Genomic DNA, 27,937 nt, shown 5'->3' with positions numbered 1-27,937 from the left:
GAGATTTTTTAAAAGGGGGGTGGTATGTGTGCATGCATTCCTATCACACATGCCAGTCAGAGCATATTACTTAAGAATTCTCAAAATTCTTATTAGATCATAAATCAGGATTAAAGTAGGTATTATTTTAAAACAACCATTTTTCCAAAAAATGATTCCACTGTTTTAACTTCCAATTAATACTCACTGTATTCCAGCTTCTTTCTCTTCTTTTTCTCTTTCAATTGTTCTTCCTCCTCCCTGACTCCTTCTTCTTCCTCCTTTGCCTCTTCTCCCAGAGTATCATAAAATACTGGATCTCGATGGGCAGACTTCCTCTGAAAATGCTTCGTTTTGGATCCCCCTTTGACAAGCACAACTTTTCTTTTCAAACAAGTGCAACCAAACATGCAGTCTGGACGGCGACAGTGAGCAGGTTGGCGCTTCTCCAAAGCTAGACTGGAGCATACACAACCCAGTCGACAGAAGTCATTGTTGCAAGGAGGAGCTCGTTTCCTTATGATTGTGTGGATAGGTTTAGTTTTGAGAGATGCCTAAAATTAGAGTAGAAAATTTTAATTCTACTAAACCATCCCCATGTAACAGCAACAACTTACAGTTATATATTGGTCTGCCTTCTTGAGTATAACAGCATAAGACTAACACAGATTCAAAGGACAGAACATGAATATAACCAGAGCTCTGAGCAATCTCCCATTCTAATGTATAGTGTAGGCAAGAGAATATTCTCATTAATTATGAGCAAACTTAACAAGGATGGATTTATTCTCAATAGATACTGCACATAATGTTCTAATGTAGATGTTGACAAACATAAGATGCACAGGCCAAATCCAGCCAGTTTCATAATTGGAACCCAGCCAGACTCATTCACGTACATATTGTGTGTGGCACAACAGGAGATCTGAGTTACTGCAATGGAGACTATGTGGTCTGCAAAGTCTAAAATATTTACTATCTGGCCCTTTACAGGAAAAGCTTCCTGGCCCCTGGTCTACGGTAATTACAATCTGCATTTAGTCCCAACATCTGAGAATCTTCAGCTCCAGAATTCAGTCACAGAACTTAAAAATGGAAGATAAAGTATAGAAATTCCTGACAAAAAAATTATTAACATGTTGTTGTGTCATTTCACATGCATGAGAGGCTGCTAAGATAGGTACATCAATAATAATAAAAAATTCTTAATATGAAATTCACAAAAGATAAAAGTTTTTCCTCCATAGCTTAAATTTCTGGATTTTTTGGGATTCATACTTCTTTTTTTTTGAGACAGAGTCTCGCTCTGTTGCTCAGGCTAGAGTGCCGTGGCATTAGCCTAGTTCACAGGAACCTCAAACTCCTGGGCTCAAGCGATCCTTCTGCCTCAGCCTCCCAAATAGCTGGGACTACAGGATGTGCCACCATACCCGGCTAATTTTTTCTATATATATTTTTAGTTGTCCAGCTAATTTCTTTCTACTTTTAGTAGAGACGGGGTCTCGTTCTTGCTCAGGCTGGTCTCGAACTCCTGAGCTCAAACGATCCACCCGCCTTGGCCTCCCAGAGTGCTAGGATTACAGGCATGAGCCACCTCACCGGGCTGGATTCGTACCTTTTAAACAGAGTTTTCAAAGTTGTTTTAACAAGATCAGCAAATGTACTTCCCCAACATGCTGAAGAAGGAAATTAGACATTTCCAGAATGGCCATCTGCCTTTATACAAGAGAGTGATATTATTCAAAAGTGCAATTGTACTATCTCCCTCTGCTAGCAAGAGAGATCTATACTTATGTGTCTAGTTAATAAAGAAAACAAATGGGGAAGACAGCTCCTTAGTTGTCACCAAGGTAACTAAATGCTGAAAACTAGCTGATCTTCCTGCCAAAAAGCCCCATTCCCATTTCCCCTCACTAACCTCACTCTTTCAAGCCAAACACTAATATGCTTCTGAAAAACAGCAGATACTTACTTGGGCTGTAAGCAGAGTTGTTAAGGATACATCTGCTCGTTCTTCTGTGATATAGGTCCTTGGTTTTCCTTCCCAAAGTGCACAGTCTTCCAGGTCCATTAGTTTCACCTGAGATTTAGACAGGCCTGGAGGGCGAGTTCCTTGTTGCTGTTGCTGTTGCTGTTGCTGTGCCTGCCGCAAACTAATCTGCTTTGGAAATACATTTTCATCTAAAGTTGGCACAACAAAGTTATTCACCTGATTTTCTGAAATAGTGCTTGAAAAATTCTTGGTAACCTTATCTCCTAGAATCATATGAGAGTGTTTTTGCTTTGGTGAAACGGAGTATGGTAAAATGGATTTATAAGATGATTTAGTCCGGCCACTGAAAGTTGCCGGCTTGTTTTGAGACTTTGCCTTTCGAGAGGCAGCAGGTACAGAATGAGGCTTCAAAGAGTAAGAGGTAGAAGGGGAAATGGTAGATTGTTTCTTTAGTACACTATCAAGTGTTCGTACATAGCTGGTACTCTTGGTGGGAAGCTGGTATACCACAGGAGATGTGGGAGCATTGGCAGAGAACCCCATGCTTGTTTCCATCAGCTTGCCTTCGTTTTCCAAGTATTCATCTAGCTTATCACTACAGAAAGCAGAACGGTTTTTCAGTGAACTTTCTGAATTTCCACCTAGAAATGAGATACAAGATACTTAAAGAAATCTAGGGCAGATTTTTGGATCTCTAGAAAAACACACTTTAAAAAAGGCCAGAAGTATTGAGCTACAAGCTGCTGAATCTTTTGAATTATCCCTCCTCAGAAAGAAGTAAAAATAGAAAACGAAGTGAAGAGATTGAGTCTCAGACACTAATTACATGAAAATACAGTCTCTAGTCTCAAACACCAACTACATTAAAATCCATTCTCAAAAATTATCTTACACTAAAAGTATCAAATTGCATTATCTATTGAGCACAAATTTTTGCAAAGTGCTAACAACAGTAATTAACCTAAGAGTCTTCAACCTTTGACAACTTTTGACCTAACTGTTGAGACCAGGGGTAAGTAAATACTTAACAGCAAAAAATAGAATTAAATCAAAGCAGACCTCAACAGAATGCCAAAATATGATTTAAGTGATCGGAGTAGCTGAAGTCTGATAAAAACAGTAGGGAAGAAGGACAGCCACAAAAAGAGGAGTATAATATTTAGTTTTTAAGGAACAAAACCATTAAGTTCAGCAGAGAGACATGCACTACATTATTACAACACTGAACAAAGATTCAAAGGTGAGACAAAAAATTTTGGACAAATGGTACATTTACCCAGTAAGAATATAAACTGCAAACAAGTGCAGGGAAAAATGAAAAGCGCTAAGAAAGGAGACCCCTGGATTAGAAGTCTACTTTGAAGTATACTGTTCTAAAATAATGTTTGAGAATGATGTTTTTTGTGACTGTAGGAATAAGAGAAAAACAGCTAAAAAGGCTGCACGGATTATTTAAGCCTGACATGATTAAGGACTAAACCCCAGGATCATGGCTATAGAAAAATTAGTTAACAGATAAAAATCGGCAAGACAATTATTTTCAGTACATTTTAAAGCATGGAGAGAAGGAATAAAGAAAAACAACCAAGCCTTACTTTTAAAAAAAAGTATTGGCTATATGTTTCAAACCACATTTAGAATTAAAAACAAACAAACAAACAAAAAAAAACCACCGATTACCTTCATTCCTAGATGCAGAAGCACTATGAAACTTTCCCCGCCATCCCTTGATCTTGGTGAAGTCATTGGTTTTCCCTGTCCTAGAAACAAAGGGAAATCCAGCATCTATAAAAGAAAAAATAAAAGAGATGATCAAAATTCTAGCAAGTCAATATTATGGATCTATTTAACTAATAAGACCTTATCTAAAATATATAAATCACTTATTAATACCATGCCAACAGACAATAGAGCTTAGAATATCCTGTATGTCTCCAATAAAGGTAGCTTTTTATTCATATCACAAATAACCTAAACTTTAAGTAAGAAAAATGGTATTTCATTTTACATAACCTACACACTCACCAGGAGAGGCAGGGTTGTTTCCTGTAAGGTTCCAAAAAGGAAAGCTAGTAGCTGGAGCCAAAGGTAGCTGTACTCCCAGGTATTTAAGATCAATGCTCATTGTTGGATCCACTGAATTCAATTTTAAGCCCACTACAAGAAAAAAGGATCATAAATCATATTATCTCCCTTTTTTCTTTTTTAAACCTTTAGGTGAAGGGGAGTCAATAAAGAAGACAATGGAGAGCAAAAATGATGAAATAAAAATAAATAGTAACAGAGTCACTTTATAAGGTGGTCCCATGACCCACACCTTTGGTATTACACTTGTGTAACCCCTTCTTTGACTGTGGGCAGGCCTGTGATTTGTTTCCAACCAACGGAATGTGGGAAACGGAATAGGATGTACATGATTATTATGTATGTGACAACATAAGAGTATAGCACCCATCTTACGAGAGGTGCAAGGAAATAAATTTTGCTAACGAGCTGAGGAAAACTGGAAGAGGATACCTCTCCAGTCAAGACTCTAATGAGAAAGTAGACCTGGTCAACATCTTGATTGTAGCCTTGTGAGACCCTAAGCAGAGGAAACAGCTAAACCATGCCTAGACTGCTCATACACAGAAACTGTGATAGTGTAAATATATTGTTTTAAGTTGCTAAGTGTATAGTAATTTTGTAAACAATAGACAACTAATACATAAAGAGTACAATTCTGATTTTTTGTGCTTTAACTATTTGTGGTCCACAGGTTTTCTAGGGTCTCTAATACAAACTTGCCACAAACTGAGCGCCTGGCCTTATAGAGGCTACTGATTCTCTAGTTATTATTAACGACACTTATGGTTACACTTACGAGCCTATCAATATAATGACTTATTTACAGAGTAAGAGGAAATCATTTGGAAAAGTGTTTCACTTAAATTTCAACAAAACTGAAGCCAAAAGGAGTTCAAAGTACTAAGTATCATAGTAAAACCATTAAGTCACAGGTATAGCTTTCTAATAAAAAGCTCACAGAGTGCTAGTTCTCTAAAAGTGAAGACATTAGGTAGCTTATGAGCCACAAATTCTTATGGCTAATTTGTGTATCCTCCACACAAAATTTATCTGAAAAAAAGATGGCAACCCGGGCACTGTGGCACCCACCTATAGTCCTAGTTACTCAGGAGACTGAGGCAAAACAATCATTTGAGCCCAGGAGTTCAAAGCTAGGCTAGGCAAAATAGCAAGACTCTGTCTTTAAAAAAAAAAAAAAAAAAATTAAATTAAATTAAAATGGCTGGGCCCGGTGGCTCACATCTGTAATCCTAGCACTTTGGGAAGTCTAGGAAGGAGAATCACTTGAGGTCAGCAGTTTGACACCAGCCTGGGCAACATGGTGAGACTCCATATCTACAAAAAAAATAAGAAAAATTAGCCAGCAGGCATGGTGGCAAGAGCCTGTAGTCCCAGCTACTTGGGAGGCTAAGGTGGGAGGATGGCTTGAGCCCAGGAGTTTTAGGTTGCAGTGAGTTTTGATAACACCATCATAGCAATGGGCAACAAAGTGAGAAAGTGAGACCGTCTCAGTAAAAAAAAAAAAAAAAAAAAGTGGTTATTCTGCTTTAGTTTGCAACTCTAGTTCTTTAAAACATATATTTTTATTGTATTATGAGTCAAAACAACAGGTATCTAATCTCATCTTTACTATTTCTTAATTGTATGACTTGAGCTAAACTGCTTAATTTTAGTTTCCTCAACAATAAAATGAACAGCAATCCACCACACTGGGTTGTATGCTTTGAGAATTTACTGAACCTTCTCTGTAATGCAGATGGTCTTGGAGAGATAAAATACATTTCCCAGACTTCAAGGAGTATTAGTGTTACATATTCTCAACTGACTTTTAGAAGTTACAATCGGGTAGATAAATAAATAAGAGATAAACAAAAAGAAACAGACCTGAAAAGCCCAAGGCAATCTGGTAAAACTACTAAAAGTGCAGTTGTAAGTTAGAATAAGTAGGGATTAACTAGGAAAGTTGAAGAAGGGGACCAGAGGATGGAACCAGAAAATGAAAAGCTAGTGCAGAAATTCAAGTGAGAAATGAATCCAAAACAAAGGATCAAATGAGATACTATAGTGCTTAAAGAAAAGAAAAATATTCAGAGAAAATAGAAAGAATAAAGTTGTTTAAAAAAGTACCCATACTAGCAAGTACGTAGACATACAAAAAAAAATCTAGACTTATACAAATTTAGAAACTGTGTTTCCTACATATTTATCTGTATTTATTTGTGTATTTTGAACTTCTCCCTCCCAAAAGTGATACCAACTCCTGAGAACAAAAAGACCAAATGTAATTTATTTTACACATACACATTTTCTTAAAAGCCCTATAAAGTAGGAAGGTCAATGGTACATAAACCTTGTTCAAAGTAATTTCCAATTTAGCTTATCTACACTACCCTGAAATGTTTGCCCTGTAAGAAAATCCTTCTCCAAGTAACAGATATATAAAACCTGGACTTAGCTGATTTCGTATGAATGAGCATAAATAACTTTAGCTTGCAGAAAATGAGAGACGAACAATTTATAGAAAGCACATTGTGAAAAAGCCTAAAATCTTTTCTACATGTGACAGTTTAAACTAAATTATACTCCTAAATGTTTTTGCCTCATTTCACCATATTAGAAGCTCCTTTTTGTTTTGTTTTGTTTTGAGACAGAGTCTGTCATCCCAGCTAAAGTGCAGTGGCTTCATCATAGCTCACTGTGACCTCAAACTCCTGACGACCTCAAGAGATCCTCCCACCTTCGCCTCCCAGATTGCTAGGATTACAGGTGTGAGCCACCATACCCAGCTACTGTTTACACCATTACAAAAAAGACTCATAAAGACAGAACTAAAAAAGAGAGGCTTTAGATTCATGCAAAGGCAGATTCACCTGAGATAATACAGTATGGCAAAAAATGCCTTCTAGTTAAATCCACTGAAATATAAAGAATCCACAAACATATACTCAAGATGTTTATAGTTATCTAAACACCTATATAACTAGTAAACATAGACTGGAAAAGCATATGCTATAAGGAAAACTGGATAATCATTGACTTGATACCATATTCAGAATATATCCTTAAATAACTAAAAAGGAAAAGGCAGAGAGTACTTGAAAGATTGTCATTCTTTCGAGCCAGGCATGGTGGCTCACGCCTGTAATCCTAGCACTCTGGGAGGCTTAGGCGGGATCCCACCTCGCTTGAGCTCAGGAGTTCGAAACTAGCCTAAGCAAGAGCGAGACCCCGTCTCTACTTAAAATAGAAAAAATTAGCCAGTGTGGTGGTGTGTGCCTGTAGCTATTCTGGAGGCTGAGGCAGGAGGATCACTTGAGCCCAGGAGTTTGAGGTTGCTGTGAGCTAGGCTGATGTCACAGCACTCTAGCCTGGGCAACAGAGAGAGACTGTCTCAAACAAACAAACAAAAAAAAAAAACTTAAAAAATAATAAAAATTTAAAAAATAAATGAAAAAAATTTGCTGGGCATGGTGGCGTGTGCCTGTAGTCCCAGCTACTTCGGAGGCCAAGGTAAGAGGATCGCTTGAGCCCAAGAGTTTGTGGGTAGCAGTGAGGTATAATGACACCATTGTACTCTACCCAAGGTGAGAGCAAGACTCTGTCTCTTAAAAAAAAAAACAACACACACACAAAGAGAATACCAAGGAAAGGAAAAACATCTAGAGACTATTACCTTCTTGGAGACCAGGATGTATCACCTGCTTGTGCCTCAAGGACTTCAAATCTTCTATCAATTCCTTTTCCAACTGGGAAATTCTTGCTCTGCAGCCTACTCACAAAACAAACTGATTAAAATAAACTGTCGTATACTACAGAAGTATGAACGTTACATTTCATTAACAGAGCCCAAACCATAAATACATCTTGTTTTATACTGTTTTATAATACCTGGGTCATTTGTGGTTGATGCCTGAAGACAAGATGGTTCTTCTGTTGTCCCATCGACAGCATGAATATCTAGAGCTTCCTATATACATTAAAAAAAAAGTTCATATCACTTTAAAAGTAAACCAATATTTAAAAAGAAAAATTAATGACCAGGAGGAAAATACACTATGTTTACAATGATAACTCTAAATTAACAGAACTCAGGAGCAATTTTTTCTTACTTTTTGATATTTTCTAAGTGTTCTACATTAATAATCAGAAGGAAAAAAGCAAAAAAAAAATCTAAATATAATATCATACTCAGCTAATTGACCTCAAACTGTATTTATGCCAATTTGCACTCTAATTTCTCAGAACCTATATAAAGACAGCTTACTCGGCAACTAACAAAGAGAAGAAAAGAATAGGTAGAAAGGATTAAACGTCCAACATCTGTGTAATGAACTATCAAAGACTAGGCTTCTAAAAAAATCTAAAAGAAGAACACTCTGGTTGAAGAGTTAGGAGTAGAATAAACACAATATCAATGTGTAAGATGGCAGAGTGAAGCAGACTATTAATATTTGGTTCTCCAATGGTACTGTACTACCAGTAATGAAAACAAGGTGGGGGAGGGCATGTACAAGGTGAAAAGGATGGGATATTCCTAAAGTTAGTAAACTAGTCATGTATTTTTATGCTTTTTTAAAGTCCATAATCATGAAAATCCCAATAAGACCGAAAGATTAAAAAAAATCCAGCTAAACAGTGCAAAAATTAACTGAGATTTAGTAGATATAATTTTTAAAGTCTATTCAAATGAAATATCTTAAGTGATACCTATTAACTAAACCAAACATGTTGCAGACACTTCCCTCCCACCACTCACACAACACATACCTCCTCACAAATAGACATCTAGCATTCATAAAACTAGATTCTGATTCAGTTTTCAGCCAGTATACAACTCAGGAATAACTAATTAGCCTTAGAGGGAATGCTGGAAATTACAATCTTACCTTCGATTCAAAGGAAACAAAGAGAACACCATCCACATCTTCCAGATCAGGCTTCACATCTGGAAAGGTACTCCCAGGGCCTACAGAGGTGTTCTTTGTAGCAGTTAAAGACTTTCCTGTGTTTTTAGGTGGTCGTCCTGCCTTAGAGAGTTTCAATTTCCGTGGCCTTCCTCTTTTTCCAGGGACATTTGGAGGGGCATTCTGATTAACATTCACAGCCTTTGGTGCTGCTGCAATCTTTAGCATAGTTGTTCTCTTTCTGCCCAAGTCCTCTTTTTCTGAAAGTGAGTCCCCAGTTGAATCTTTTGAACTGTCAAGTATTCTTTCAGTGCTAATGCTGTCAGATGTATCAGGATATTTCCATTGAGGCTCTTTAAGTAAGGGATATTTTTGTACCACTCTGAGATCTGGTGAATGTCTTCTAAGACCATTTTCTGATTCCTTGCCTAAGCAGAAGCCGGTCCCACTGGAATTTTCAATGTATGCAGGCAAATATTCCAATTCTGCCAACATAGAAGATTTATCCTTTCGAGATGTGGAAAGCATGTTATCAGGCAGCTCAGAAATCTTCACAGTGCTTTTGGTGACAGCACAAGGCTCCAGATAGACTACTGGCATCTTTCCACTGTCTAATTTGAACATTTTTGCTTTAGCAACACCTGATGGGCTGCTTGGTAGCCATTTAGAACACAGATGGTCAGCTTCTAGGTTATCAACTTTATTGTGCCTCTTTAGTTGTTTCTCTAGTATGGGATCATCATCACTGTTTGAGTATACGTCCGTCTCTTCATCTGAATCTTCCTGTTTCACAGTGACCCCTTCTGGGCATTCACCAACTTCATAGTCATAATCATCCAGAGGTTCCTCTTTAATGACAACATTGAAGCTTCCATTTGGGTCTAATGGTGAGACTATATGGGAGCCATCTTCAAAATTGTTGGCAACAAGACTGGAGAGACAGGGAAGGAGGGATAAAAAATATAAAACTATCCATAAACAAGATTCGAAGAGGAAAAAAAAGATTTTTAGAAACCATAGCCAGGAACGGTGGCTCACACCTGTAATCCTAGCACTCTGGGAGGCCAAGGCGAGAGATCACTTAAGCTCAGGAGTTCAACACCAATCTGAGCAAGAGCGAGACTCCATCTCACAAAAAGTAGAAAAAATTAGGCAGGCATGATGGCACGAGCCTATAGTCCCAGCTACTCAGGAGGCTAAGGCAGGAGGTTTGCCTGAGTCTGAGGTTGCAGTGAGCTATAATGAAGCCACCATATTCTAGCCAGGGCGACAGAGTGAGACTCTGTCTTGAAAAAAAGAAAAAGGAAAAAAAAAAAAGAAAGAAACCAAGTAAATAACACAGCAGATTTCATGAGCCATTCCTCAAAAGCACTTGTATTTATAACCTCAAAAGAAGTTTACCTATGTAACACTTTTATATTTTGTCAAATTTTCACAAAAAATATACAAAACATCATGAAATCAAAATGTAGAGTGTTATAAAATTGTTTATTTTTATGCATTTTTCCAATGGACTCACAATTTTGAAAGTCAGCTGGCACTGACCCAAAATCAAACTCTGAAAATCCATACACTGATTAACAACCCAGTAAAACAAAGGCACTTCCATCACAACTAAGAACTGCAATAAATAGGAAAAGGCTTTAAAACTGCCAGCTCATTTTTTCCTTTGTATTTGAGATAAAATTCATGTAACATAAAACCTAACATCTTAACCAATTTAAAGTATACAATTCAGTGATTTTTAGTATCACTGAATACTTTTAGTATCACTGAATTTTTAGTATCACACAATATTGTTCCCTGATAATTTTTCAACTTTAAAATTGAAAAACTCACTCTGAATGTAAGGAATCCACCACTAATTCTTCCAAAATAAAAGGGTATGGTAGCTGAAGACAGTTGACTCCCATATATTGTGTATAATTCATTAAAAAAAACACTATACACATCTAGTCTTCCCCTCTTCTAATTAGCCACTGAAAGCATAAAAACCATATCAATGTACCTTGAGGATATGGCAGGACTAAAGAATTAGGTTAATTATCTAAGATTCCACATAAAGTAGCACAGCTGGAATTAGAATTCTTAGAAATTCCAAAACTTTTAATCTCTGCACTTCTAATTTTTTCCCAAAAAATATCCATGTAAGTCAGCGTATTAACAAAAAAAAGCAGGATGAAAACTGTTTTGAGAAAAACTATACAAACCCACAACACATATTCAGTAACAAATACTATATAACAAAGTAGGATTGTAGACTTTTTTTTTTCATTTCAAAGTCTATCACTGAAAATAGCATTTGTGCAACTGAAATATTTTGGTCAGTCACTTTTTAAAAAGTTAAGTCGGTGAGTTTCCATTACTAATGTGAAATAGCTCATAGCAGACCAACCTTCCTCCATTTAGAACTAGAAAAGCTAGGCTTCAAAGTTTTCTTTCCCCAAGATATTTTTTAAGTCTATTTGAAGACATCAAAAAGCCAGGAAAGCACTGATGATTTGGGGGGCCAGAACATAAATAAGGACAATTTAATTAGATACCCAATAATTTAGGCACTGTCATTATACATCCACTACACCTTTATTATTGAAGTTATCTTCCTAAAATACTGAATTATATTCATTTTACTTTCCTGTTCAAAAGCATTTCAAAGGTTTCTGAAACTAAAGAAAAAAGTATAAATATCCTGGGGTGCTTTTCAAAGCCCAATATAATCTATTCTCAGCCCTTTCAACCACACCTTTACCTGCGTTATACTCCATGATCCAACCACACATAAAACTTTATTTTCATGTCTCAGTCCAATAAAATACATTTCTAACACCAATCCATCATTAATGAAGCACCAATTTTTTTCACTACTTGCTAGCACAATTAAAGTCACTGTATTTATAAAACTTTATCTCAAATATGCGCAAGCAACCATTACATGAATTTATAGTTACTTGTTCCTCCTCCAATTTACTTAGGATCTTAACCTTACTCAAAAATCCCTCAATGGAGTGCTTTCACCTCCAGTTACAATGTGGAAGATCACAAAAGACCATCACTTCTGCCCTAACAATGAGAAAACACTAGATAAATTATTTTTAAAAGCCACTGAAAACTTCTGAACGTAAATAAGTCTAAATGAACTGAATTCCAGAGGGAATAGCCCTCTCCGGGTGACCAGAGATTGCTACTGCTTTCAATCCTGAGTAGCATTTAGCACTGCCTTAAGATAAAGTGAGAAGAGAAAAAAGCAGCTACAGTCAGAGGATCTTTGCGGGAACACAGGGAAACCAGCCAAACTTTTAATGCCTGAGCATGGGCATACTAGAATCTGGAGGAACCCAAACTTAAAACTAGTCTTCTGGCCAGGCAAGGTTGCTCATCTCATGCCTGTAATCCCAGCACTTTGAGAGGCCGAGGCAGGAAGATAGCTTGAGGCCAGGAGTTCAAGACCAGCCCAGACAACATGGCAAGAACCTATCTCTAAAAAAAAAAAAAAAAAAGTTGTGTTTTTTTGTTTTAAACTAGTCCTCCCTACCACCCAATTATCACTTCTGTAGAATAAGCAGCAGTGCTGCAGGAAGCTTGGGCTGAAAAGAGAGAACCTGTAGTCTCCCAGTGCTTAGGTTGCAAGGTTGCCAGACATAGGAGCCCAATCACACTCATAAACATAGCTGAAACCAGAGTCAGCTGAAATTTACTAAAGTGGTAATAAGCCACTTGAAATCACCTAGACTGAAGAACACACATAAACAAAAAGTGTCAGAGACCTGTGAGACAACATCAAATGACCTAACGCACCAGTAACTGCACTTCCAAAGTAGAGGACAAAGTAGAGAAATATTTGAAGAGAGAATGAACAAAAATCTCACAAAAGTGAATGATTTTAACCCACAGATACAAGACACTCAGCCAACAACGAGGACAAATACAAAAAGGAAAATCATACCTAGGCACATCAAGGTAAGGTTGCAGAAAATTAAAGATCAAGAGAAAAACCTTGAAAGCAGCAAAAGAAAAAAGACCTATTACATTGTAGGAATAACAGTGAGAACAGACTGACTAGACTAACTCATTAGAAACTATGTAAGTCAGAAGACAATAGACTTGACCCATCATAAAGTAGTGAAAGAAAAAAATTCCCAACCTATACCTACCAAAGAACCCTTTAAAATTGAAGACGTCTTCAGACAGCTGACAGAATTCAGACTACAAAAAATACTACCTTCTAAAATCACAAATAAGACAAGGATATATCAGCTCTTGCCACTTCAACTCAATTGTACTAGAGAGTCTACCAGGATGATTAGGCAAGAAAAAGAAATAAAAGGCAACCAGACAGTAAAGGAAGAAGCAAAATTATCTCTTCACAGATAACATCCTGTACTTGAAAAATACTAAGGAATCCACCAAAAAACTATTAGAACTGATAAATGAGTTTGGCAAGACTGCAAGGTCCAACAGCAATGCACACACACAAAAAACTACTTCTACACACTTTCAGTAAATATTGAAAATTAAATTGAAATGGGCGTGATAGCTCACGTCTATAATCCTATCACTCTGGGAGGCCAAAGCAGGAGGATCACTTGAGCTCAGGAGTTCAAGGCCAGCCTGAGCAAGAGCGAGAACCCGTCTCTACCCCCCAAAATTAGAAAAACTAGCCAGGTATGGTGGCCCACGCTTATAGTCCCTGCTACTCAGGAGGCTGAGGCAGGAGGATCATTTGAGCCCAGGAGTTTGAGGTTGTGATGAGCTGTGATGATGCCACTGTATTCTACTGGGGCAAAAGAGTGAGACTTTGTCTCAAAAAAAAAAAAAGAAAGAAAGAAAAGAAAAAGAGAGAGAGAAACAATTCCATTTATAATAGCATCAATGATAAAAAAATATTTACGAATAAATTTAACCAAAGAAAAGTAAGACTAGAACATGGAAAACTATAAAACACAGTTGAAACAAATTAAAGATCTAAATAAACGGAAAAATATCCCATGTTTATGGACTAGAAGACTTAATATTGTTTTTGGGGGGTTTTGTTTGTTTGTTTGAGACAAAGTCTCACTCTGTCTCTCTGGCTAGAGTGCTGTGGCATCAGGCTGGCTCACAGCAACCTCAAACTCTTGGGCTCAAGTGATCCTCCTGCCTCAGTTAATTTTTCTATTTTTAGTATAGACAGGTCTCACTCTTACTCGGGCTGGTCTCAAACTCCTGAGCTTAAGCGATCCTCCCACCTTGGCCTCCCAGAGAGCTAGGATTACAGGCGTGAGCCACACACCCACCCTTAATATTATTAAAATAGCAATAATCTCTAAAATGATCTACAAATTCAATGCAATCCCTACCCAAATCCCACCTGGGATTTTCTGTAAAAATTAACAAGCTGATCCTAAAATTCATATGAAAATGCAAGGGACCCACCAATACAATCTTTTGTTGTTGTTTAAAAAAGATAGGGTCTTGCTCTGTCACCCCAACTGGAGTACAGTGGCACAATCATAGCTCACTGCAGCCCTGAACTCCTGGGCTCAAGTGACCCTCCTGCCTCAGCCTCCCAAGTAGCTGACACCACAGGCGTGCACCACCACACCTGGCTAATTTTTTTAACATCATTTTTACAGATGGGGTCTCACTGTGTCACCCACTCCGGTCTCAAAAACCTGGACTTAAGAAATCATCCCACCTCAGCCTCCCATGCTGCTGGGATTACCGGTGTGAGCCATCACACTTGGCTCAAAACAACCATGCACAAAGTTCTTAGAGGTCTCACACTTCCCAACTTGAACCTATCACAAAGCTACAGTAAAATTTACCTGATAATCCTTCATACAATATTATATCCAACAACTGTACAATACTTGTATCCTTTAGGTATACATGAAGTATCAACCACAATAGACCACATGCTAGATAATAAAACAAACCCTTGATAATTTCCAAAGGTTTTAAGTCATATGTTCTTTCACAACAAGAAATCAAACTACAAATCAGTAGCAAACATCAACACAACATATCAAAATTTGTAGAATGCACCTAAAGTGGTGCTCAAAGACAAATTTATAGATTTAAATATACACATTAAAGGTCTAAAATCAATTATCTAAGTCAGGAATTGATACATATTTTTGTCAAGGACTAAATTTTAGGCTTTGCAGTCCATACAGTCTCTGCTGCAATTACTCAACTCTAGCACAAAAGAAGACATAGACAATATACAACAAATAAGCATGGCTGTGTTCCAACAAATGGACATTGAAATTTGATTTTTATATAATTTTCACATGTCATAAAATACTATTCTTCCTTTGTTTTTCCCCTGATTTAAAAATGTAAAAACCATTCTTAGCTTGCAAGACAAGAAAAATCAGGTGGTAGGCCAGATAAGATCTGCAGGTCTTAGCCTGCCCACCCCTGATCTAAGACAGGCAAATTAAACCAAAAGAAAAGTAGAAGGAAGGAGATAAAAAAAGAGAGCAAAGTCAATGAAATACAAAACAACAGAGAAGTTCAATTCATAGTTTGAAACCTGCCCAAAAAAAATACTCTGTAGGTTTACTGATGAATTCTATCAAACACATAATGAAAAAATACCAGTTCTGCACACACCTGGAGAATACAGAGATTGGAACACTTGAGCAACTTGTTTTATGAGGGAAGCATAACCCTAATACCAACACATCAAAAATAAAACTACAAATATCCCTGATGAATTTAGGTGCAAGAACCCGCAATAAAACATTAGCAAATAGAATCCTGCATTCCCTCAGAATACATCAGTGGTTAAAAAAAAAAAAATCCTGCATTAAAAAGGATGATGTTATCATGACCAGGGAGAGTTTAGCCCAACAGTGCAAGAAGCCTGGTATAAAAGCATTCCACCTCCCCACTAATCAATCAATGTTAATTCACCATATTAACAAAACAAAAGAGGGGAAACAGGACCTCTCAATAGATATAAGAAAAAATCATTTCATACAATTCAATATTCACTCTTAACAACTCTCAGGAAATTAGGGAATAGAAGCAAAGTTTCTCAATGTGATAAAGGGCGCTACAAAAAAAAAAACTACACCCAATGTCATAATATCCAATAAGAAATATTGAATAGATAATTTTCTCTAAGATCAGGAAACATGAATGACCACACACCTGTAGGGCCAGCTACCTGGGAGAGTGAGGCAGGAGAATCACCTGAGCCCAGGAGTTTGAGGTTGCTATGATCGTGCCACTGCACTCTAGCCTGAACAACAGTGAGACCTCGTCTCTTAAAAAAAAAAAAAAAAAAAAAAGACAGGGAATGCTAGAGCACCTGGATATCTGTACGGAAAAATATGAACCTTGACCCTTCACACCATATACAAAAATTAATTCACGATGGATCAGACTTCAACATGAAAGCTAAAACAACTTTCCCCTTTCAAAAACTTCACTTAAATGGTGAAAATAGCTCTTTATCAGTTTGGTTTTCTTTTTTTTTAACAGCTTTACTGTATAAGTTACATAACATAAAAGCCACCCTTTTTAATTGTCAACTCTTTTTATAAATTTATAGTTCCACAGCCATTACCACAATCCAGTTTCCCTTTATCTATTTTGTTTCTTTGTTTTTGAGACAGGATCTTGCTCTCCAAGGTTAGAGTACAGTGGCATCATCACATCATAGCTCACTACAACCTCAAATTCTTGGGCTCAAGTGACCCCCCCTGCCTGACCCTCCAGAGTAGCTGGGACTACGGGTGTTCACCACCCACCAGCTAATTTTTCTGTTTTCTGTAGAGATGAGGTCTACTTTTGCTCAGGCTGGTCTCGAATTCCTGGCCTCAAGGGATCCTCTCTCGTCTGCCTCCCAAAGTGCTAGGATTGATTACAGGCACCGTGCTCGCCCAGCCCCATTTATCTGTTTTTAAAGATTGAGCAAACTAAAGAAAAGCCACAAGCCAATCAGTTTCCAGCACTGAGCCCTCTCTTTTCCCTTTCCAATTATCTCAGTTCTTATGTATATTGCATAAACACTATATTATCAAGTAATTTAAAATTCACCCCATGATAGTTTTCTCATTAGCTTCACATTTCAAAACATAACTTCCAAAATGTAGAAAAAAATCTTTATTTTTCTTTTCATTTAGCACATGACCTGCATTTTGTTTATAGCAGCTGAGAACCTCATGAAGCTAGATCTTGCCTACTACCACAGTAACTGCTTTCACATCTTCCCACAGAATTAAACTTAACTTAGAAAGACTCTCAGAAAGGATTTCTTCTACCTTCCAACAAAAACTTTATACATAATGCATGAAATTTTGTTTTGGTGGAAGAATTTTACAAACAATTCTTAAGTTTCATTCTTCCAAGAAGTCTCCTCTATCCAAACAAATTAGGTGAAAGGATACCTAAGCAAAAGTGTGGGCAACACCAATGAATTATAGACATCAGCTAATTTAAAGCAAAGAATTACTTCTTTGTTGGCAGTATCAGTGCAACAAATAACCCTATATGCTAATATGTGACAATACTAGCCACTCTGAAACATATTAAGAAAGCTTTAAGTGCTATTGATAAACTCAGTCAACATCTGTTGAATGCCCAGTAATGATAGACTTTTTTGGACAACAGGGATTACCAAAATAAATAAAGCATAGTCCTATACTCAAGGAATTTATAGGCCAGAGCAGGAGACAGACAAGAAGACAATACAATGTAGTTTAACAGATGCTATGATAAAGATATGTTTATGAGAGTGATACCTCAAGGGAAAAAAACAAAAAGATACACACAGGTACTAAACGGTCACATTAAAAGAACCCAAACATAATGCCTTCCATAAAATTGGTCCTTAAATTAACAGAAAAAAGAAATCCACTAGAAAAATGGAATGTAGTAGAGTACAAAAGAAAATAAGATCTCTTGGGAATTAAAACCTCATAGCTACAATAAAAACTTCAAAAGTCAAGTCAGAAGATAAATAAAGGCAATCTCTGATAAAGTAAAACAAAAAGATGGGGCTGAGCACAGGTGGCTCATGCCCACCTGCACTCCTAGCACTCTGGGATGCCAAGGCATGAGGATCGCTTGAGGTCAGGAGTTCAAGACCAGCCTGAGCAAGAGCAAGACCCAGACCCCATCTCTACACAAAATAGAAAACTTAGCAGGGGGTGGTGGCACACACCTATAGTTCCAGCTACTCGGGAGGCTGAGGCAGAAGGATCACTTGAGCCCAAGAGTTTGAGGTTGCAGTAAGCTATGATGACACCACTGCACTCTAGCTAGGGCAACAGAGAGACTTGTCTCAAAAAAAAACACCTGATGGCAAGATGGCAGAAAATAAAACTTACAAAATAGAGAATCAATTCAGAAGATGAAATATCCAGCCATAAGGAGTTTCAAAAAGAACAGAAAAATAGAAGTAAAAAATATCAGAAAAATCATGCTAAAAATTTCCCTGGAACCAAAGAACATGAATTTCTTGAATAAAAAAAAAAATACAACACAATGATGAGAACAATCACACCAAGGTTTATCACTGTGAAATTTCATATTACAAGAGATCAACAAAAAATCCTATCATCCTTCCAAAAAGGGGAGGGGGGAGGGTTACATACAAATGACCAGGAAAAAAATGGCATCAAACTTCTTAACAGGAAACTGGAAGACAACACATTTTCAGCATACAACTCAATACCCAACCAAGTAATTTTATAAAGTGTGAGGGGCAGAATAAAACCATTTCCCAACATATAAGAAGAAAATTAGGAATGGAAAGAGGTGAAGCAGAAAACTACTATTTTTTATAATAAGCAGTTTTATTTAAACATTTTAAAATTCTATGCTTCACAGATATTTACTGAGGAAATTACTGAAAGATGAACTTCACACACACACACACACACACACACACACACACATACCACAAACCAAGAAAGACAGCATACAGTGCAGGAAACAGGAAAACCTAGATAAAAAGAGTAAAGTGAAATTAGCAGGATGACAGCAAAAGGAAATACCAAAATGGCAGCTGGTAGAGGCCTAGAGAATAATCAGTTCACACTGCCAAAGGACAATAAAGAACTCCCAAAGGAAGCATCCAGACGAGAAAAAATAAATTTACTTTCAATAGATTAATGTTTGTGTTGTGTTTGTGTATGAATAAACTGAGAGCTTTTAACTAAACAATTTGGGGAGAATTAGCACTAGTATACAGAAAACTATGAATATTTTTAAAAAGCAATAATTAACTACCGAAAAATAAAGTTATAAAACAAAATGTATTCACAGTATACTATCTAGTTCATCAGTATAAAATATTTGCAACAGACCATAAAAATGGATACTTATTTGACAAAAAATTTGTGATAATTATACTGAGGATAAGAAAAAAATAGCTAAAAGGCCTATAGACTGTACCAGAAAAAAACTTAAAATGGATAACATAAAATTGATAATTACTTGGCATTATGATTTAGACAGAGGCAAATACCACAAGGCATAGGCAAAAGTAGAAAAACTAATTTCATCTAGGAAAAAAGTTAGGGAGTAAAGAAGGGTAAAGCAAGTGATTATTAGTTTTCATCATAAGTGGTTTTAATTAAAGTTTTAAAATTATGTATATGTACTTGTATAATAAAGAATGTGTCTGGTCTTCCTCTAGGGTTCCTGGCACAGAGCTTCTAAAATCTTTGGAACTTCCAGAGTGATAAAAGTGTCTTTGTTATTCATGAGCCCGCTGGCTCACACCTGGACTTATGCTAGTGAGGTGACTCATGGTGGACCCCTAAATAGCTTCAGGATGAGGCTGATCACCAAAGATCAACGCTGTGAATAAAGGATTGGGACTTTGAGCCAGGGAGGGAAGGGTAGGGGACTGCAGACCAAGCTGGATCATGTAGCCAATGATTAATTCAATCACCTCTTTATAATGAAACCCCAACAAAAACTCTAGAAACCAAAGCTTAACGGAGCTTCCTGCCTGGTGAACACATCCATATGCCAGAAGGGTGATGCACCCTATGTGTTTCCATGGGATGAGGGCATAGAAGCTCTGCATTTGAGATCCTCAAGATCTCACCCTATGTGTCTCTTCAACTGGCTGGTCCTAACCTGTATTCTTTACAATAATACTGTAATCCTACGTATAGCGCTTTCCTGAGTCTCTGAGTCACTCTAGCAAATTAATTAACCTGAGGGAGATGTGCTAAATTCCAGATTTGTAGCTGGTCAAAAGTACAAGTGCTCTAGGCTTCCCAGAGTTGTGGCTGGTGTCTGAAGTAAGGGCAATCTTGTTGGGAATCATGACCTTAAACCTGGGGAGTTTACACCAACTCCAGGTTATCAGAATTGAACAGTACACCGCGTGGTTTTAAAACAGAATAGTACTATGCTTTTTAATTTTAAGGCAACTGTGTACCCCTGAAAAGTTAAACAGACTACTAACAGTATCAATTTCCTTTTAAAAATTACAATTCTAGGCCGGGCACGGTGGCTCATGCCTGTAATCCTAGCACTCTGGGAGGCCAAGGCAGGAGGATGACTCGAGGTCAGGAGTTCGAGACCAGCCTGAGTGAGAGCGAGACCCCGTGTCTACTAAAAATAGAAAGAAATTAGCTTAACAACTAAAAATATATAGAAAATATTAGCCGGGCATGGTGGCATACGCCTGTAGTCCCAGCTACTCGGGAGGCTGAGGCAGGAGGATTGCTTGAGCCCAGGAGTTTGAGGTTGCTGTGAGCTAGGCTGACGCCACAGCACTCACTCTAGCCTGGGCAACAAAGCAAGACTCTGTCTCAAAAAAAATAAAAAAATTTAATTTTAATTTTAAAAAAATTACAATTCTAACAAATAAGGTGAAAACTGGAAGAAAAGAACATAGCAACAATCTGAGCAATAAACTGACAACAGGCTGGGTACAGTGGTGGCTCACATCTGTAAGTCCCAGCACTTTGGGACACTGAAGCAGGAGGATAACTTGAGGCCAGGAGTTCAAAACCAGTCTGGGCAACACAGCAAGGCCCCCTGCCTCTGCAAAAAATTTAAAAATTAGCTGTAATTGTTGAAGACTGTCCTTTCCCTACTGAATGGTCTTTGCACCTGTTAAAAATCAATTGTTATTTATGGGCTCTGTTCTGTTCTATTGGTTTATATGTCTTAATGCCATACACCATACTGTTTTTGCTCTTCTTTTTTTAAGAGAGGGCAATTTCACTTTGTTACCCAGGTTGCTGGAGTGCAGTGGCATGATTATAGTTCACTGCAGCCAGAAACTCCTGGGCTCAAGCAATCCTCCCACTTCAGCCTCCTCAGTAGCTGGGACTATAGGTGTATGCCACCATGCCTGGTTGATATTTTTCTTTTTTCTTTACTTTTAAGAGATGGGGTCTCGCTATGTTGCCCAGGCTGATCTTGAACTCCTGGCCTGAAGCGATCTTCCTGCTTCAGCCTCCCAAGTAGCTGGGATTACAGGTGTAAGGCACTTCGCCCATTTCATACTGCTTTGATTACTGTGAATTTTGAAATTGAACAGTGTTAGTCCATCAACTTTCTTCTTATTTTTCAAAATTGTTTTTACTATTTGGGGTTCCCTTGAGATTCTATGTATATCAATTTCAGTGTTAGTTTTTTCACTTCTGCAGAAATGCCATAGGGATTTTTATGAGGATTATGTCAAATTTATACATTGCTTTGGCTAGTTTTACAATTTATGAACATGGGGTATCTTTCTGTGTTTTAGGGTTTGTCTTTAATTTCTTTCAGTAATGCTTTTGTAGTTTTCAATGTAAAAGTGTTTCATTTCTGTAGCTAAATTTATTCCTGAGTATTTTATTCTTTTTGGTGCTATTAACACATTGAATGGCTTTTCTGAGTTTTCTGTTTGTTCCCCATTGCTATTTTGTATTGTGTCTTGCTCAGTATATGGAAATACAACTGATTTTTGTGCATTGGTTTTTATGTCCTTTAACGTTGAATTTGCTTATTAACTGAGTATTTTTGTGTGTGTGTAAACTGACAGTGTTTTTTTTTTTATTGTTTTGTATTTGTCTAATGAGTAGTAGAATTGGGTACCTTTTTGTATACTTATTGGCCATTGGGGTCATTCAGTGTGATTGTATATGTGTGTCCATTCTTGGACGCTACTTTTTTCTCCTTGATCAGTTTTGTCTACCCTTAAGGCCAAAACCACTTTGTTTTAATTAGTATAGCTTTGGCTGGGCGCAGTGGCTCATACCTGTAATCCTAGCATTCTGGGAGGCCGAGGTGGGAAGATTGCTCGAGGTCAAGAGTTCGAAACCAGCCTGAGCAAGAGCGAGACCCTGTCTCTACTAAAAATAGAAAGAAATTATATGAACAGCTAAAAATATATATAGAAAGATTCGCCGGGCATGGTGGCGCATGCCTGTAGTCCCAGCTGAGGCATGAGGATCGCTTGAGCCCAGGAGTTTGAGGTTGCTGTGAGCTAGGCTGACGCCATGGCACTCTAGCCAGGGCAAAAGGACGAGACTCTGTCTCAAAAAAAATTAAAAAAAGAAAGAAAGAAGAGAGAGAGAAAGAGAGAGAAAGAGAGAAAGAGAAAAGAAAAGACAAGAAAAGAAATGAAATTATATGGACAATTAGAAATACATATAGAAAAAAATTAGCTGGGCATGGTGGTGCATGCCTGTAGTCCCCGCTACTCAGGAGGCTGAGGCAGGATTGCTTGAGCCCAGGAGTTTGAGGTTGCTGTGCGCAAGGCTGACGCCACGGCACTCTAGCCCGGGCAACAAGCGAGATTCTGTCTCAAAAAAAAAAAAAAAATGGTGCAGGGAAAACTGGATACATGTATGCAAAAGAATAAAGTTGAACTCTTACCTTATACCATTAATAAAAATACTCAAAATGGATCAAAGACCTAAATTTAAGAGCTAAAACTATAAAACTGTTAGTAGGAAGGAAACATAAGGGAAAATCCTTACAACCTTGGATTTGGCAATGATTTCTTAAGTGTGACACCAAAAGCACAGGCAACAGAAGAAAAACTAGAAAAATTGTACTTCCTCAAACTTTAAAATTTTTATTCATTAAGAGACATTCTCATAAAGGTGAAAAGACAACCCACAGAATGAGAACATAGTTACAAATTATTTATCTAATGGAGTAATACCAAGAATATATAAAGAACTCCACATCAACAAAATAACAACCCAATTTTAAAATGGACAAAAGACTTGAACATTTCTCCCTATACAAATGGACAGTAAGCATTTGAAAAGACCACTAAATAACATCCTTGATCATTAGGGAAATGCAAATCAAAACCCACAATGAGATACCACTTTACTCCCATTAATATGGCTATCATGACCCAAAAAAAAAAAAAAAAAACCAAAATCCACAGAAAATAACAAGTGTTAGTCAGGATGTAGAGATATTAGAAAACTTGTGCACTGTTGATAGGAATTTAAAATGCTGTAGCCACTACAGAAAACAGTATAGTGGTCTCTCAAAAAATAAAAACTAGAATTATCAAAAACAAAGAAAAGAAAAAGGGCAGGGCAAAGTGGCTCACACATGCAATCCTAGCACTTTGGGAGGCTGGGGCAGGAGGATTGCTTGAGGCCAGGAGTTCAAGTTTGAGAATTATCATACAATCCAATAATTCCACTTCTGGGTATCTGAAAGTAGAGTCTCAAAGAAGTTATTTGTATGCCCATGTTCATAGCACCATTATTCACAACAGCAAAAAGGTAGAGAAGCTACCCAAGTATCCATCAACAGAAAAATGGGTAAAAGACAAGGCCAAAGAGATCAGCAAGTGTCCTTTAAGTGTAATGGAAAGTCATAAGAATTAAGAAGGGAGTGACATAATCTGATTCACAATTTTCAAAGATCACCGATGGGCTATAGGGAAAAAAGAAAAGCAGCTTGCAAACCAGTTACATGTCATACAGTAGGACTGGTGTTTTGGACTACAACACCAGCAGCAAAGACAGTACAAAAATTACAATAGTAGGCTCATACACTATGGATAGGGATATAAATAGCAGTAACCTTTTAGAATGTAATTTAGCAATTAATCAAAACTTAAAATCTGTCTACCCTTTGACCTAGGCAATTCCATTCCTAAGACTTGATCACTGTATTTGCAAAAGTGAAATGTGCATAGGGAATTTTACTGAAACATTATTTGTAATAGCTAAAAAACTGAAACAATCTCAAGGTCCATCAACAGAGGACTAAATCTATCTTATGGATACTAATGCAGCCCTTTAAAAACGCCTGACATAGGATGTACAATGTTAAGAAAGCAGGATTCTCTACTGAAGAAAAACCTATTTTTGCAAAACTATTCATATATGTCTAATTTTGACCACTTGTAAATTAATTCTTTTTTTTTTTTTTCTATTAAGCCAGAGTGGTTCTCTCTATAATAATATCACTCTCGCTTACTTGCATTGTAATGTGCTTGCTTCGGGGAAAAAATACATGTTCCAGAAATTCGAGGTGCACCCACGGCACTGTGCAATCAACCAATTAAATGGAAAAATATCGGAAAACTATGTCACACATGGAAAAGCTAAATGATCTGTGAATCTTTAGGTTGGAATTATACAGAATGTAAGATCCATAATGCAGGAATTTGTTTTGTTTGGTGCCTAGAAAACTACCTGATACTAGAAGGTGTTCAGTCATATTTGGTGAATAACTGAATAAAGGAGAATAGAAATCTTAAAGGGTTATAATTTTTTTACAAATGTTTGAAGGACAGGCATGTAAAAGAGGGTATGAATTAATTCCACCCTCTACAACTACAACTTTTTTTTAAAAAAGAATAAAGATACCAAAAAAGGGAGAGTAAAGATATAAATTTCAACTTACAGGAAATAAGCAGTCATCCATTAATGTAATCAGCTGCCTCAAAAGATAGACAAGAATAGCTAATAGGAACTCTTATACATTGCTGGTGTTAGTGTAAAGTGGTATAATCATTTTGAAAAATTCTGGCAGTACCTTCTAAAACTAAAAGTATGTCTACTATATGACTCGGTAATTCTACTCCTAGATATATAACAAACAGAGATTAGTGCATATGTCCACAGAAAGACGTGTACAAGAATGTTCATAGTAGCTTTATTCATAATAGTAAAAAAACTAGAAAACAATCCAAATGTCCATAACAGGAGAATGATTTAACAAGAGAATAGTTCGTGGAGGGAGGCAAAAATAACGTAGAGGTTTCCAATTTGAATGACTATGATAGTTAATACAAAAGAAAGGCAGGTTTTAAGGTTTAAAAAAATTTCAGTTGGAGTTGGCTACAACAATGAACATTGTAAGTAAAATTCTGGGAGTTTTATTTTGACCTAGAGGTCTGAAACTAAGAAAACAGACAAATACAAGCTAAAGTTATTATTAGCTTTAAAAATAATCAACGTTACATGGAAGAAGAGGTCAAAGTCATACATAAGACTACAAGAAATAACCATTATTTAATAAATAGCTGAATATATTACAAGGAGTCAGTGAGGATGATTGAAAGGAAAAATCTCAAGAGTTAGGAGAATCATGTGAATGGTCTGGTAGAAGCCAAGGAAGAAAAAACATGTAGGAGAAAATGGTCAAACAATAACAAATGAAACAAACAAAGCCTGAATAAAGATTAGTGCATTCACCAATGAAGAATCCACTGATAACATTAGCTAAAAACAAAGTAGAACAACAAAGCAATTATATTTCAGGGATTTAATAGAAAATGGAAAATGAATAAGTAAAATTATATAAAGTTTTTTAAACCCTTAAGTTGGAGGCTGGCAAATTTTTTCTGTAAAGGTATAGACAGTAAATATCTTAGGCTTTACAAGCATCATATCATCTCCGTCATATATTCTCATATGTATACAAAAGCATGCTGTAAGTCAGTTTTGGCCAAATCCTGTCTTAAAATAATTTCTGCTCCCAAATCAAGCATTTGGAAACAAAGTTTACATAAAGCTACATATCACTTTTCACACATAAAGATAATATGCTATCTCTTGGAGCATGTTTCAAGTTGGTTTTTTCCCTTCAGTGACAGAGATATTTTGCATTAGTAAACCTGAACCATCCAAAAGGCCACTGAATTTTTGGGGGGGGGAGGGGGACACAGTCTCTCTCTGTTGCCCAGGCATGAGGGCAGTGGCATCATCATAGCTCACTGCAACCTCAAACTCCTGGGCTCAAGCGATTTTCCTGCCTAAGCCTCCAGAGTAGCTTGAACCATTCTCTTGATCCATTAAAATCAAAAGCTCAACCATATGTAATCCAAATAGCTACTGTCTATTACAAAAAATACATCTGACCCTTTCAGTAACAAACTCCTTCATACCCTAGCCTCCAAAGGAATTTTAATGATAAATTTTCCATCATCCAAGGGTAGCTTAAAATGTTTTTGCATAACAAGGGTAAAAATACTATAATTGGTGGTCAACTGCTTAAATTTTTAAAATTGCACTGGGTAATGAAGATGATTAAGCTGTGGCTGGAGAATCAAGTATTGAAGATGGTACCCACTAGTGACAACTACAAAGAAAACCACAGTGTTAAGTATAAATTGAAAAAAACTTCCCCCTTAACAAAAAACCCTGTATGCTGAGTAGCATTCACACCCCTGCAACAATGCTTAGAAAAAGCAAAGCACTAACTTGCCCACCCAGGGGTGGAGAACCTTAGGCCTCAAGGTCATATGTGGCCCTCCAGATCCCCAAGTGCAGCCCCTAGACCGAATTCAAACTTCACAGAACAAATCCCTTTATTAAAAGGATTAATTCTGTAAAATTTGGATTCAGTCAAAAGGCCACACTCAAGGATCCAGAAAGCCACATGCGGCCCAAAGGCTGCAGGTTCCCCAAGACAATGGGAACTCCAGAGCATGGGAATTCCTAACTCAAAAAATAGTAGCTGTTAATGGAATACAAATTAAGTAAGTAAAGAAAGGCAAACGAAGGTAGTGCTTAACTTGGTTCTAACATTCAAAATAACGCAAGTTTAAATAAAAAGAACAGCATTATTCACACTAATCAAGATATGGAAACAATAAAAGAGTCTGTCGATTAATGAAGAAAGAAAACATAATATATTCAGTTGTCCCTTGGTATCCATGGGGGATTGGTTCCAGGACCTCCCACAGATACCAAAATCCAAGGATGCTCAAGTCCCTGATGTAAAATGGTGTAGCATTTGCATATAACCTACACACATCCACATGTAGACTTTACATAATCTCTAGTTTATCTATAATACCTAATACAATGTAAATGCTATTAGTTATTGTACCATATTGTTTAGGGAATGACAAGAAAAGAAGTCTGTGTATGCTCAGTACAGACACAATTTCTTTCCCCAAATGTTTCCCATCCAAGGTTGGCTGAATCTATGAATGTGGAATCCTCAGATGCGTAAGGCTGACTGCATATTTTTGAAATGGAATATTACTCTACCTTTAAAAAGGAAATTGTGCCAGTTGTGACAACATAGGTAAGCCTAAAGGATATTATGCTAAGTGAAATAAGCCAGACATAGAAAGACAAATACTGCAAAGTATTCATAAAAGTGGAGAATAGAAATGGTAGTTGCCAGAGGGTGGGGGAAATGGGAAGTTGTCGGTAAGAGGGTACAAAGGTTCAGTTATGCAGGATGAATTTTTTAATAAACAAACAGTAATCATGCTATCTTAACAAGTAATAATCATCAGCTTCCTTTTTAGTTGGACAATTTATGGATTAGAATGTTCATGGGGCAGTAAATTCAAAAATATTAGATATAAATAAGTTACTTTGAATCCATTTTGTGCCTCATTTAGATTAAGTTTTGTTTCAGTTGTGGATTTCGGGTTATTTCTTTTCCCTTCCTTAGAGTTGGCCCTCCCTATCTGCTGGTTCTGCATCTGCAAATGATAAGGGCAAATAAAGGGACTTGGGCATTCTCAAAGGATTCTGGAACCAGAATCCTTGGATCTCCCTTGGATACAGAGGTCTGACTGTAATCATGAGTTGACTATACA

At 37.1% G+C, this 27,937-nt stretch overlaps 1 protein-coding gene across 7 annotated transcripts in view; it reads right to left on the bottom strand.

The window, feature by feature from the left end:
- Nucleotides 1-27,937, bottom strand: part of MGA (MAX dimerization protein MGA) — an 82,270-nt gene that overhangs the window by 44,085 nt on the left and 10,248 nt on the right. For all 7 annotated transcript variants that reach the window (XM_045538785.1, XM_045538958.1, XM_045539076.1 and 4 more), the window contains exons 3-9: nucleotides 8,926-9,874; nucleotides 7,928-8,006; nucleotides 7,713-7,808; nucleotides 3,998-4,129; nucleotides 3,653-3,757; nucleotides 1,952-2,613; nucleotides 188-533 (exon numbers count right to left, since the gene is read on the bottom strand). In XM_045538785.1, the coding sequence (XP_045394741.1) occupies nucleotides 188-533; nucleotides 1,952-2,613; nucleotides 3,653-3,757; nucleotides 3,998-4,129; nucleotides 7,713-7,808; nucleotides 7,928-8,006; nucleotides 8,926-9,874 (2,369 nt within the window). The remainder of the gene's footprint in view (nucleotides 1-187; nucleotides 534-1,951; nucleotides 2,614-3,652; nucleotides 3,758-3,997; nucleotides 4,130-7,712; nucleotides 7,809-7,927; nucleotides 8,007-8,925; nucleotides 9,875-27,937) is intronic.

Source organism: Lemur catta, chromosome 1 (assembly GCF_020740605.2).
Source record: "Lemur catta isolate mLemCat1 chromosome 1, mLemCat1.pri, whole genome shotgun sequence".
Taxonomy (NCBI): Eukaryota; Metazoa; Chordata; class Mammalia; order Primates; family Lemuridae; genus Lemur; species Lemur catta.
The sequence above is the reverse complement of the archived record's forward strand: the minus strand, read 5'-3'. Positions and strand labels throughout refer to the sequence as shown.